Below are 13,484 nucleotides of genomic sequence, written 5' to 3'. Positions count from 1 at the left end.
TGTTCTCCAGGGCAAGATCCTCTGTCTCCACAATAGAGACATGTGGCAGAAAACACAAGACGGCAAAGAGAGGACAGTCAGAAGGGAGGTACTGAAAGGCAGCGTATGCTAGGACGAGTGGTGTCTGAGAAATTATGTAGCAGCAGATCTGGCAGAGGACAGAAGTGGCCTGATCAGATGCTGCAGCTGGTCATTTTGATTGTTAGATTTACCTTTGTTGTGAAAGCAGTGGTACATTTAGAGAGGTGCCTGGATCTACTGAGAGGATTATCTCTGCTGTGGCACCGGAACCTCCTGTATTCGTGATGGGAATGCTGTGCAGGTGAGGCCGGGTCCTGCAAGAAATCTACAGCCCCCTATTGTTGAAGTCCTCTGCAAAGTAATTTGTTTTTTCCACTGAAAAGCTGTTAAACATCAAAAAGCATGTCCAGAGTGACATTGACATCTAGTAGCATGCTTCCAGGCATGTCGGCATAGTCAGGCCCCCTGGTGAAGTTTCAGACAATAAGGATTTTTGCGACCCGGAGCAGGTCTATGGCGGTTGACACATTTCATCCGTGGACTGCTGGAACCAAACAAGTTTCCCCTGGTTGCTTTCAGAACAATCTCATTAAAGGGGGACAAGGGATCGACAAGGGATCGACAAACACAAACCTTTTGATGACATTTTTGAAATCTTAGTCTGAGTTTGGATCCTCACAGTGTATAATCAAATACACCGTTTCTGCTGCTTTATGCATCACTGTAGTAAAGGATGAAACTTCCTCCAGAAGAGGGCCACCAGGGTTAGGGATGTCATCTTCCAGAGAGGTTTCCAGGTCATTGGCATTTTTCAAATCAAGATAAAATGCTAGCAGTGGATTAAGACAGAGGAAAAGGATACTCTTCCATGTGGCCATAGTTTGTATCAGGCATGGTTATGGCTTTGGAACCACGTCTGAATAACTTCTCCACCTGGGTACATTTTTGGACTTATGTAGGTGGTTTTCATCAAGGCAAGCGTTGGCCTCTTGTCTGCCACCTGGACAAGCTTAACTGAATTTGAGGGCATACCAGAAAGGACCTTGAGCTTGGCCCACAAGCAGCTCCTGGGGAGAAGTCATAGATGGCACTTTGGCCACGTTCTTCTTTTTAGGTGCCAACATCAGAACTCCTGAAAGCACAGAGCTGGGTCAAAGCTGCCGGAGCTGTAAAGCCAATAGGAGTGCGTCTACCTTGGGGAACGACACAACAGGTATCAAACTAGGTCTGATTGAAAGTGCGGGGTTGGCGAGAGAATCAACAATTTTGGCTCAACTTCTGCAGCTTTGGAATATGCTCTGAGGAAAAGGAGGAGCCTGGCATCATGGAAATGTGAGGAAAGGGACAGTTTTCTATAGGAAGAAGTTAATGGCGCTTAGTATTTTTAGTGGTAAGATCTCTTGGGAGGTGGTTCCTCACAGGAGACTTACATGCTTGAGAAAGTTAACATTTTGGGGTCTCCTTGTGGGTCTTGCCCAAAAATAACAGTGATTTCAATACATTTGCTGCCCCAAATTCAAGGCTGTGACATTGTGGTCAGATGACAAACATCATAGGCATTTGACATGCGGATCCAGCAGACACATCTGCTTAAAGCAATTAATAGTCGGAACCCTGAAACTTTTGGGGTGGGAGGCGTTTGGGGAAAGTAACTTAGTTGCTGTCGACAGTGGAGATGTTTTTTTACTGGTAAACAAACAGCAATCTAAACAGAATTGATTACGCAAAGAAAAGCAGAAAAAGTCAGCTTGCAGTTGGCCTTTTCATACGCCTTGACATGTCCAGCAGGCCGACTCACGGCTGGAGTACCATGGCGCCACCTCATGCTGCTGGAGAGCGATTGCTGGTGAAACGTTTTTCCAGCATCACCACAAGTCGAAGAATATTCTTATAGTGAGGAATCTGCAATAAAAGGTATCCATCAGAAGGGAGAACGTTTCACTCGTAGGACATGGAACCTGTAATGATTTACTCCTCCTACATTCTTCTTTTACTATAGGTCTGCCTCCATTCTCTGATCCCTCAGAGGTTTTAGCATCAATTTTACATGGGAGGGATAATTCTCACACTTCGAAATAATTGAAATGTTGTGCAACGCCTTAGCCCTTGCGCTAATCCCTTTAAACAGAGGTGTCCTGTTAAATCAGTGTGCCTATCGCAACCTCAGTCATGCCTGTCAGAATATCAAATTGGATATAAGTGTTTTACAGCTCCAGAAAAGGCAGCATGATCTCAGTTATGCAACATATTGCTTCTGACTTAACTGGTAAGATAGCTTATTAATGGAAGCGACACTCGAGTCACACTAACCTATCATACTATCCAAGTTTGACAAAATAACTCGTTATTATTAGTATTATAATACAGCGAGTTACATTGCCAGTGCAATTATTGGCTCAGATAAATAATTCAGGAACTCTGCAGTGACAATTAAGAACATGTTAATTATGTCAAAGCAACACCATCCTAAGTAACATACTTCGTTCTGGAAGCCTGAAGCACAGCTGCATGGGTCCTCGGTCTAGCAGAGGAGGGGAGGTACTGGAAGATGAATGCCGAGCATGTAGGGTGCACAGTTGGTGGATGTTTGGCCATGGATCTTTTAGGTACTGCTGTTTGTCAGTGTGGAAGATGGGCTTGGTGGCTGTCACAGTATGCTCAATGTGACTGCTGATGGATACTGAAGTGTATTATGACAATAAATGTACATTACTAAATACTAAACTGCTCAGCTGAACTCTCAGAAACAGGACATTATGGAATGGACTGTGCTACACCTGGTGCACAGAAAATCACAATGTGCATCAATATTGTGGATCAATTTCATTACACTGTGGTTCTTACACAGTGGCCCATGGATCCCCAGTGGTCTGTGACACCTATTCAGGGTTTACGCGACCATTTAGAAAAACAAATATTAGCAGATTCTGTAAATGTGAAGGAATTTGAAATTAGAAGATAAAAATTAAGTTGGAATTAATCTATATATCTCTATATAGGTTAAAAAAAAGCCCAAGTGCAGCAAACAGAATAATGTATGGATGATGGGTGGCCTCAACTGAAGCACTGACAAAGAGCATGCACATTGGGAGAAGAAAAAAAACACCAAAGTGATATGCTAGAGCAGAGGTCTTCAATCTGTGGGGCTTGACCCCTGGGGGGGGGGCCTGGAGTCCTAGGAAGGGCGTTGCGCATTCCCCAGCCTCGCTTGTGCCTTGATTCCAAACATTTGTTTTCATTTTGGAAAAAGACAGCCCTCCGAGGACGGCTAATTTCGCCCATAAAAATGCTTCACCTGCGTCTCCTGCGCTGTTTAAAGCTTTCGTGCCAGGGTGCCTGGTCGCCTGAAAGAAATGCAACTGTACACTATTAGTTAATCTGCAAGTGCAAGGATGCTTGGGACCCCGTGAATCACTCCAACCTTTGTGATGACAAAGATTTGGGGAGTTGTGAGTGGTAGTGCAAGGAGTAAACAAACTGTGAAGATGGTGAAAGACCAAAAAAACGTACAGAATATTTTGGAATTTATTTACGAGAGGCTTGCGCCACCCAAGCATCACTTTTTTTGGCGCATTGTCGGTACAAGCGTCTCAACCATACCTATGAGGCGGCGCAAAGTCACCCTGCATGACTTTACATGGCCGCATAGATATGGAGTAAGACAAAGCAGTGCAGGTCACTGCGTTGCCTTATTCTGCGTCAAGGAGGTGTTCCATGGGCGCTGTGTGGGGTTCCCACGCAACACCCATGGATTTTCATGCTGCCCCATATTGACAAAATCACGTAAACCTCGGGCAGCGCCAAAAACGTACGCCTCACTAGCATTTCTCCTTGTTTTTTCCTCTGTCCATGTGTGCTGCGTTCTGCAGCTCACATAGAAAAAGGAAAAAGCTTTTTTGGATTGTTTTTGTGAAGGACGGTGCCCTTCCTGCACGAAAACAATCCTGCCTGTGTTGCTTCTAGGCAGCAATTTGTGCGCCAACGCAAGGGGAAAGGACCGGAATGCACCATATTTCATATTGGCGCAGCGCAGCAAGTATACTTGCGGCGCTGCCCTACAACAACTCCTCATAAATGACGCCCTTTGATTTTAGCTACACCTCTGACCACGCCCCCACGCTCACTGACCTTAGGTTGGCTAAACACTGTTTAATATTATTTCCTCACAGTAAAAATGGTTTGCTGTGGGAATTGGGAGCATTGATGGTTGTCGATGATGAGGAGTACCAGGTTCTAGAAACTTTTGTCAGAATGGGGTCCTTACTTCTTAAACATTTTGACAAGAGCAGAGAATTGGCCTAACGGCTAGGGCGGTCGACCTGAGAGCCGGGGAACCGGGTTCGAGACTCATCAGGGACGCTCAACATTCTGTGATTCTGAGCAAATCAATTAATATCCCCGTTCCTAACAAAAATGAATGTGTCTGTCTGTAACTGGTGCTCATGTAAAGCGCTCTGATACCTTCGGGTCTAGTTATATAAAACTACATTTAAAAAAAGGGGTCTCGGCATCAAAAAGTTTGAAGACCTCTGTGCTAGAGTATAGCACAGCTCTTTATTTTAGAATTAAATGCCAAGTTTACAAACGTTCTAATTTTTCCATGAAAATTTACATTTTTCCATATCTGTTTGTGAAGCAAATAAAATATTTAATCAACTGTGTACTTGTTTCTGTATTTTTTGTGTATTGTTTTGAGGTTTAAATCGCAGAATTTGCTCAGGTCTGAGTCCCCGGCTTCCAGTAACTACTCAGTAGAGGATCGCCCAGCTTCCAGTAATCATTCAGTGGGTGTCCACAGAAGTCTAACGGTTAAGAACCTCTGTCATAGCGTACACACACACACACACACACACACACACACACACACCTATTCACTGTGGCTGTGAGCGGTGCAGATATACAGGGAATTCTCTTTCGCAAATGTATAGTTGACTAGGACATAATTCCTGTCTGGAGGTTTAGATGTGGCCTCCATGCATGGAATTCAAACCAAATTCACATCAGGACAAACATAGGGACATTTGCTCCATACCCAGTCCTTCCGCCGGCTGTGCGTGGTGAAATCGTACACAGGCACCTTCACACTTTTCCCTTTCTTCAACTTCCGCAGAACATTAACTAGCAGGTCAAAATCAAAGGCATCAGGATGGTCAAAGTTATACTCATTTTTGGCAGCTTGTTCCTCTTCCTCCTTGTTCAACACCTAGTGGAAACAGAATGAGAGATTGGATAAATGGAGAGAGGCGAAGAGTCATGAAAGATTATAAGTGAGAAGCAGTAAGGCACAGTATGTAAAGGGCAGCAAGAGCAAAGCGACAAAACATACAAGACACTGGGACACAAAACAAAACCTGTTAAAGAAAAAAGTAACCAAAGCAGATCTGGAAGATACACAAATGACAAACTGAAAATAATGCCGAGTGATGCTAAACAATCAGTTGCTCTTTTTCCATCACATATGGAGTTGCATAAACACTCTTACTGTCGCGAACTTCCCACATCTCAAACAGACCAAGTGGGTTAGATTGGCTCAGAAGTGGATAAATTAGGTCAGACAGATGGTTAAAGAAACTTTTTTAACTGACAAAGACCTCCAGCATGGAGGTGGAGAGTTAAAGGGAATGGATTGCCATAGATCAGCTCTTAGACACATCCTACTCAATAGCACTGAGACACTGGTAAACAGACCAACACGTCTAAAAGCATCAACATGAGGAACAGAGTATTCACTGCACACAATACCGTGGTCATCCATGTTGGTGGACACCAACTACTGAAGAGGAGATGCTGCAACATAGCTCACTACTTTGCTTATCTTTCCCTTCTGACTCCAGTGTCGTGCAAATATAAATTTGTCTGGTAGAACAAGTCATTTTCAGGTGGATACTCAATATAACTGCACCTTCTCCTCACCTTATGAATATCTCTGGGCACCAGACTGTCAGAAACACTCAAAAGGGTGCTCCTGCATGCTAGTAGGTGGCGCCATGAGTCTGCGTGTCAACCTTGGTACACTCAGTAAATGATGAGCAGAGCCACATATAAACACCATCCAGGAGGTTGGAATGTGAAGGCCTGATGCTCACACACTGCATGCTGATTCAATTGAAACAAGAAAGATGGTGAGGAGTTGCAATGAACAACTATGCATTGGTTCAAAGGTGATTCATAGGAGGAACGTCAATAAGGTGGTGTCTGTTAGTACCTGGATACACCTGCTCTTGTTTGAAGGCAGAAAGCCCTTGAGAGCCAGCCAAATGGAGCTTTAGAAAATGTAAGTGATGGTGTTGCTCCTTCAGAGACCAAAGGCGTCTAGTGTCCACACTTCATGTGACCCCTACAGCAGAGCGAAGATGCATCTGTCAGCACTGTGACCTTCGGAAGGTGCAGAGAGAGCGGCCTGCTGCACGTTAGACTGGCTTCCCTATACCACCATTGAGGCACCTCATCAGATACATTTATCGAGCCTAAATGCTAGACAATCAATCAATCAAGATTTTCTTCGATTGCAATATTAAAATCATAAAAGCACAGTTAAAATACAAAGATAATACATGAATTTTAATCATAAGTTTAAGCACAGAATACATTAAAAACTTCTCCGCTTTACGTATAATTCGTATAAGGATAAGAAAAAAAATAAAACATCTAAAAAGAGCCACCTCCTAAGTCCTAGATTACAATAATCTTTCTCCGATAGAGGACTTTTTTTTAAAACAGATATCCTCCAAGCTATGTGTTCATTTTCTAAGAGCTGAAGCTTACTAAAAGCCGGACGACATCCCCCAATTTTTTTAAGAATGGAACTATCCAGATCTTTCTTAACTCCAAATAAAATTTACAAAATAAAACTAGGTGAAGTGATGATTGAATTGATTGCTTATCACATGGGCATGGTTGCAACTCACTTGCCCAGTCGCTCATATTAGGAAATGATACAAGTCTGTGAATGGTACCCAATCTGAATCTTATTAGTAAAAACCTGTCAAAACCACCAGGGACAAATATTAAATATGGCTGCAAACTAAAAGTGGTATGGACCATCTGATGTTGCTGGACGCTTGGCCTAATAATTTCCCCAGCTAGTCTTAGGCTGTCCAGGTGAAGAAGAGCATCTTTTCGTAGGCTTTTCCTAGAGCTCAAAGAAATCTTACTTGGGTTAGTCAAATATTCCGGGTGGCCTTAGTCTTTTGTAAATTCTTGAACAAACTTGACCCCAGGGATTTTTTTGGGCACCATCCAGCCCCAGACTATCCTGTAATAATTCCCTATTTAGATGTGTCTCGTCCCTTGACCAAATCCTGTGCCAGAGAAGAATTGGCTCTACTTTTAGGAGATCTGATATATATGAGAGGCCCAACTCTGCAGGACAAACATAGGTGGAGGTACTGGAAGATACTGACAAAATGTATTTAAAAAAGTATTCTCCACCAGTTGAATTGAACGTGTATCAGTGAAACCCCAGATCCCAGCTCCATAAGTAACAGTTGAGACATTTTGCTTTATATATTTTCAGAAGTTTCATTGGTGGTTTCCTTCCCAGTTTTTTTGCAAAGTTGGCGAGAGCAGACGTTGTTCTAATTAGCTCCAGCTTTTTGGCTGCTACTGCTTGAGCCCAGGCGTCATTGTGGCAGAACAAAATGCCCAAGTATGAGAAACTGTTAGACTGGGCTATTGGGCATCCCTCAACATATACGTCCCTACATCTCTGGTTCCCCTGGCCACATCTCATTATGAATGTCTTTGAGATGTTAATTCTCAGATCTAAGTCCTTCATAAAGTAAAAAAAGTTATTTAGAGTCTTTTTAAGGCCAATCTGGGTACGAGACATTATCACAGCATCGTCTGCATATAAGAGTTGCTTTTGGACAATTAACTATTTGAGGGAAATCTTGAGTGCCCTTGAGAAGTGCCTGCCCCAACCCATTAATATAAAGATTAAAAAGGAAGAGGGATAGAACACAACCTTGCCTAACCCCCACTCCTAATGGGAAAAGAGGCAGTGCGCTCACCGCCCAAACTATAACGCAAATGTGACTTCGCTCCTTTGTAGAGACGTCTAATAAAATGGATAATATTTATATCAACCCCCATTGATTCTAAAATCTCCCAGAGCTTTGTGCGCCTCACGAAATCAAAGGCAGCCGTGACCTCAACGAAGGCTAAAAGCAACTTGCCCTTTTTAGCCCTGATGTACTTCCCCATAAAAATAACTAGATTTAGGCTCTGCTCTACAGTCCCTAAAGCTTCGCGGAATTCATATTGAACGTCAGATAAAATTTGGTTATCCTCTGCCCAAAGCTGTAGGTGTTGCAATATAATTTGCCCCACAACTCTGGCCATCGAATTCAATAAAGAAATAGGCCTGTAATAGGTGGGATCTTGGCGGTCCCCCTTCTTGAATATAGGGACAATAGTGGATTCCACCCAAGTAGGTGGAAACACAGCCTGGCAACTCGCATTAATTATTTGGGTAAATATAGGTGCCCACAAAGTAATATTGGACTTTTATGGGTCCACAGGAATCCCATCGGGTCCCGAGGCTTTTCCACCTGCACTTGAGAAGAGTGCCCTATTTACTTCATCAATGTTAAAATGTAAATCCAGCGGATAATTGAAATTCGAGGGGTTTCACTATCATGGCCATTGGACGTGCATTGCCCATTGTATATCCTAGAAAAGTGATCAATCCACTGACCCTCTGTGATGGCTACTATGATAGTTGGACCCTCGCCCGAGGACAAAAAAGGTTTTTCAACCGCTTTCCAAAAAGCTACGCTGTCTTTCGTTTGAGAGGCTGTGATGAGCAGTTCCCAGGCTTCTTTTCTTAAAGCATTCTTTCTTTCAGTCAGGGCCTGTTTATAGTTCTTTCGAGCCTGCCTGATTTTAGTGATGTTCCTTGGAGTGTTATGCAACTCATATTTCAGGGAAGAGAATGCTCAAGAGCAATTTGAATCAAATCACCTCTGGGGGACAGACATTTTTCCACCTTGTTTGAACAGTGCATTCCGTACCGCACCTGCTATATCTTGAAATGAGGATAAAACACTTTTGGGAGATGTCAGTTCGTTCAGGCAAGTGTCACAGGCCAATCTACACCTAATTAGTAGTCTATTTACTACGTTGGGATCCATCATGTTCCAGCGAAGGGTGTACCCGTTAACTTTGTTAAGTTTTAGGTTAACTAAAGCCTCGTCTGCCGCCTGTTCTACCCTTCCCTGTCTTCTACCGGGGAATATTACCGATATGCATAGGAGAAAGCGATCACTCAGTGAATTTGTGTCAACTGAGAAAGTGAGCAATCTAGATGCATGCGCATTTGATAAAAATATGTAGTCTATTGTGGAACAGAGGCCCCTGCCATTAAAGGTCTGCGGCATTGAGATAAGTTCAGTACATAATTCATTAGCAAAGTATAGATTTAATTTAAACACAAGTTTGTTAAAAAGTTCCCCTGTGTTTTAGTGGCAAAAGTGAGTATTACTTGTGCCTTCTTCCACATTAAATCCACATGTCATGTCATCCAATGCTGGACTAACCAGATTCAGCTGAACAGCCCGAGCATGAGTGAGCTGCAAGTGTAAAGTACCAGCAGGATGCATGATGCCAGAAGACCATGTAGCCTAAACTATTAAAGCTACAACAGAAGCTCCCATCTGAAACGTTTGAATAAATCGCCTGAATGCTGCAAATTTGGAAAAGCCTTAAAAGTACCAGCTTCAAAGACTGTTCCGATCAAGGGCAGTCTCTGCAAAGATTTGGACTAATTGATAGAAAACTTCAACAATCGTTAACTGCAGGTGGTCCAAGCCTAGTTGAAATGTGCCAGCCTTCAACAGAAAAGGACATCAGGCATTCTTCACGGCCCAAGGACAGCAAGGAAGACACAGTGGGCTGAAGTGATCAAACACCAATAGAGTAGACCATGCTGGATTCAAGACACTACCAGCCCTTGAACCCGTTTGAGGGAGAACTAAAAGAGTTTGGAAGCATTATTTGGAGAGGAGGGGTAGATGACTGGTGCTGCTTCGGTCCTCATCCTTTGGTACTGCCACTCCTTCGGGTGCCACGAATAATCTGAGCTGGCTGTTGGATGGGCTGAGAAGGTTGCTGCTAGCAGAAAGCGAGGCCGCTAGAGTAACCTCTGCGCTTCCTGTGCTGCTGATGGAATTAATGGGTAGGGATAACAATCCAAAGGAGTGAGCTATCGTCGTGCGATTTTTAAGGCACTCTAAGGCATATCCAGGCTTCTTGCCATAATGTCTGACCCCAGCAACAGACACATTGATCAATGATGCCTGGAAGCATCATGAAAATGGGTGCATTAAGACGTGATGTCTAAAAGTAACACTGGTAAACATTGCTTAAACCGAGGGGTCTAGAGCTGAACGAAAAATCTGTTTAAGTGTGTCTTAGCCATCAGGGTGTCTCGGTATTATAGCATTACTCAGACTCTCAGGCTGAGGGGAGTGAAACCTTTAGTTGACATTAGACTACCATCTGTGTCTCTGGAACATGTACAATGAGAAGTAGGGACAGCATGTAATTTTTGAATCCAGTGTTTGGGTATGTCTTTTTACCTATTACCAATAAGAGAGCGATGCCATTAGGTCCACTCGATTAACATTCTGCTTGTGTGTCATGCAAGGCTCTACACTGACTTCACTGCATGTATGTTGCGTGCATGTATGTTGCGTGCATGAATGTTGCATGCATGAATGTTGCGTGCATGAATGTTGCATGCATGAATGTTGCATGCATGAATGTTGCATGCATGAATGTTGCATGCATGAATGTTGCATGCATGTGGTGTCTATCGTCACTGGAAGCAGGACTCAGTGTTTCCGAGCATATGAACGCTGTATTCAGTGAGATCCATTTCAGATTGACCCTAGTTTTGACACGGCCCATGATGCAGCCTACAATACAACCTCCCCAGATGGTGGAAGTGTATTGCCTGCATTCCTAAACTCGAGGGTGTAGCTATTCAAACTCATGAAAGGAGGCACAGCAGCTTTTGGAAAGTCGGTGTGACCTAAATAGTGTATCGACGATTAGTCCACCCTGGGTACTGCTATTTGGTTGATGGTGGGCGAAATGGGGCTTGGGCAGAAAATGCAGTTGTTCTAAAGGGAAAGGCATAGGCAAAACATGGGCTTTTAGTCTTCCTTAAAGTGAATCATCCAGGAAAGCGGATGAAAGCAGATGCAGAGCCTCACATGTATTATACTTGCATAATAGAGACTCCTGCTTGCAGCCAGTATCATCACTACGTGCTGCGACAACCATCATCTTACACCTAGAATCTGTCTGCACTGAGGAAATAAGGAGTTATGGAAAGTCCCCATCCGGTAACTGAACTGTAGAGTGGATCCACACCCTCTGCCTAGAAATCAAGAATAAACGTGGGAAGCAAACTTTGCCGCCTGGTTCCAGTTCCAAACGGTTTCACTGATCAAGGACCTCAGTACTTGGCAGAGTACACAAAATTCTTATGTGATCCAGGTCTGGTATTGCCAAGAACCAGACTCCTGAAAGCAAGGGAATATCACCTAAAGTTTGCACATCTTGCTGGAGAAGCTGTGAACCTGCCTGAACCTTGGAAGACTACCATGGGAAAAGGAAGCACCTTGTCCCGTGGCAGTGTTCTGCCGGAGAAGAAGACCAGAAGCAGAGTGCCAAAGAAGTGTGTTCAGAGCTGACCTACATGAGCCCGATGGTCTCCTGGCTCCCTTACAGAGAAAAGATCAAACGTGCATGTCACCAAAGTGCCTAGTCCACCAATTTCCACAGAGGACCAGTAACTACCTCAACTTCATGCACCCCAAGAAACCTGCTCAAGTAAAACAGCCCAGAAGAAAAGACTTCCCTCTGCCTCCAACAACTCGAACCACCGGTCTGGAGAGCAGTCAACAAGCAACGGCTGTCTTCACTGGCTGGAAGCAAGTTGAGCTTGTCATCTCAACAAGCTCAAGCAACCGCAAACATGACTGCTCACCCTGTGCAAACAAAAGCTGCACACCAGAGTGCGATCCACATCAGGTAAAGACCCGAACTATATGGCTAACAGACATGGTAGGATTTTCAAAGATAACTTTAACACCCATACAAGAACTGTATAGTCAAAGATGAGACTGACTTATGGGCCACAGAATATAGGAAAGCTGCTACATTTCATTAAAGTGAGCCTGAATTAAATTAGACTTTCATTCTCCGAGTAGTGAACCCCTAGACCCCATAGAGTGCATCCTGGCAGTTCTACCTTTGGTCTATGAATGGTATTACATTTTGGTGCGATTTAAATAAAGCGCTGTACTGGAAATTCATTTATTGTGATTAGTATTGGACTGCTTGAGTACCCTGCGCCCACTGGACTGCTTGTCCACGCTACCCCAAGAGTCAAGTGCAGTGGGGTTGTACATGGCCCAGTTTGCAATGCCATAGTAGGCCTGCCCACAGGACACCAGTGTTATAAGGTCCCCAGCCACCTAGTAAGAGGCCCAAGTAACCTCCGTTTGCCCTGTGGCCTTGAGAAAGCGTTCTGACAAGGAGATTATCTGCAAGAGCAGAAAATAGTTTTGACTAACCAACAATTATTGGGCAGAAGGTCCTGTTGGCAAAAATCTCTTTCCTCTTTCAATGGAGGAGCAAATGAGGTCTGTGGCACAGAAGTAGAGGCACAGCGCGCCTACCCCCAAATCAGTCGGTGCCAGGAGAGGACCCAGTGGTGAATGTTCTATTGGGAGCAGGGATTGGACCACGGGGACATAACTTGCACCAGATGGAGGCAGGATGAAAACGATTTGCAACACGGCCTCTTGAATGATGCCATATGCAGACGATGGCCCAGGACACACTGGCTCCAGATTCTTCATTTGACTGAAGAAGCGAAGCTGGAGTCTGGTTTTTTGAACACAGACTGTGTGAACCCCGTCCCTGGTGAAGGATCATTGGGACGCTGGAGGTTTGTTTTAAGCTTCACCTTTGAGTTACCTTGTGAGTGACGACTGGGACTGGCCATCCAATCTGGATCAAACCCACATCCCCAGTGATGGCAAGCTTGACTTCCTACTCCCTGACTGCTCTTGGCTTCATCAGGGAGCATGTATCACAGGACTTTGAGCCCTGTTTGCTGCGGAGACACCAAAGGCAGATGTCGGGCAGGTCCATAGTTGACATGATTCCAGCACGCACAACACTGTTTGCAGTTTGGAGATGTACCTGCACATCACCAAAACAATTTTGAGTAAACAAAGTGCATTTGGCAAGAGTACAGGCAATAGTAAAAGATGTGCTTGTGATCCTCTGCAAAGAGCGTGTAATAAGAGGAAGTGACGTCAGCATGCAGGGGTACAGTCTCTATACGGTTCCATGTGGTTATGTCCAGAGGTGGGATGGAGGGGTGACTGAGGCAGATGACACACCCTAGTGACAAGCAAGAGTTACTGCAAGAGTTTTCGGAT

General features: G+C 44.2%; 1 protein-coding gene across 4 annotated transcripts in view; it reads right to left on the bottom strand.

Annotated features, from left to right (window-relative positions):
* Positions 1-13,484, bottom strand: part of LOC147709635 (uridine-cytidine kinase-like 1) — a 227,244-nt gene that overhangs the window by 160,359 nt on the left and 53,401 nt on the right. For all 4 annotated transcript variants that reach the window (XM_086928159.1, XM_086928158.1, XM_086928156.1 and 1 more), the window contains exon 4: positions 5,054-5,224. In XM_086928159.1, coding sequence (XP_086784285.1) covers positions 5,054-5,224 — 171 coding nt within the window. The remainder of the gene's footprint in view (positions 1-5,053; positions 5,225-13,484) is intronic.

This window comes from Lissotriton vulgaris, chromosome 6 (assembly GCF_964263255.1).
Source record: "Lissotriton vulgaris chromosome 6, aLisVul1.2, whole genome shotgun sequence".
In the NCBI taxonomy this organism is placed as follows: Eukaryota; Metazoa; Chordata; class Amphibia; order Caudata; family Salamandridae; genus Lissotriton; species Lissotriton vulgaris.
This window is presented reverse-complemented; position numbering and strand designations above follow the sequence as displayed.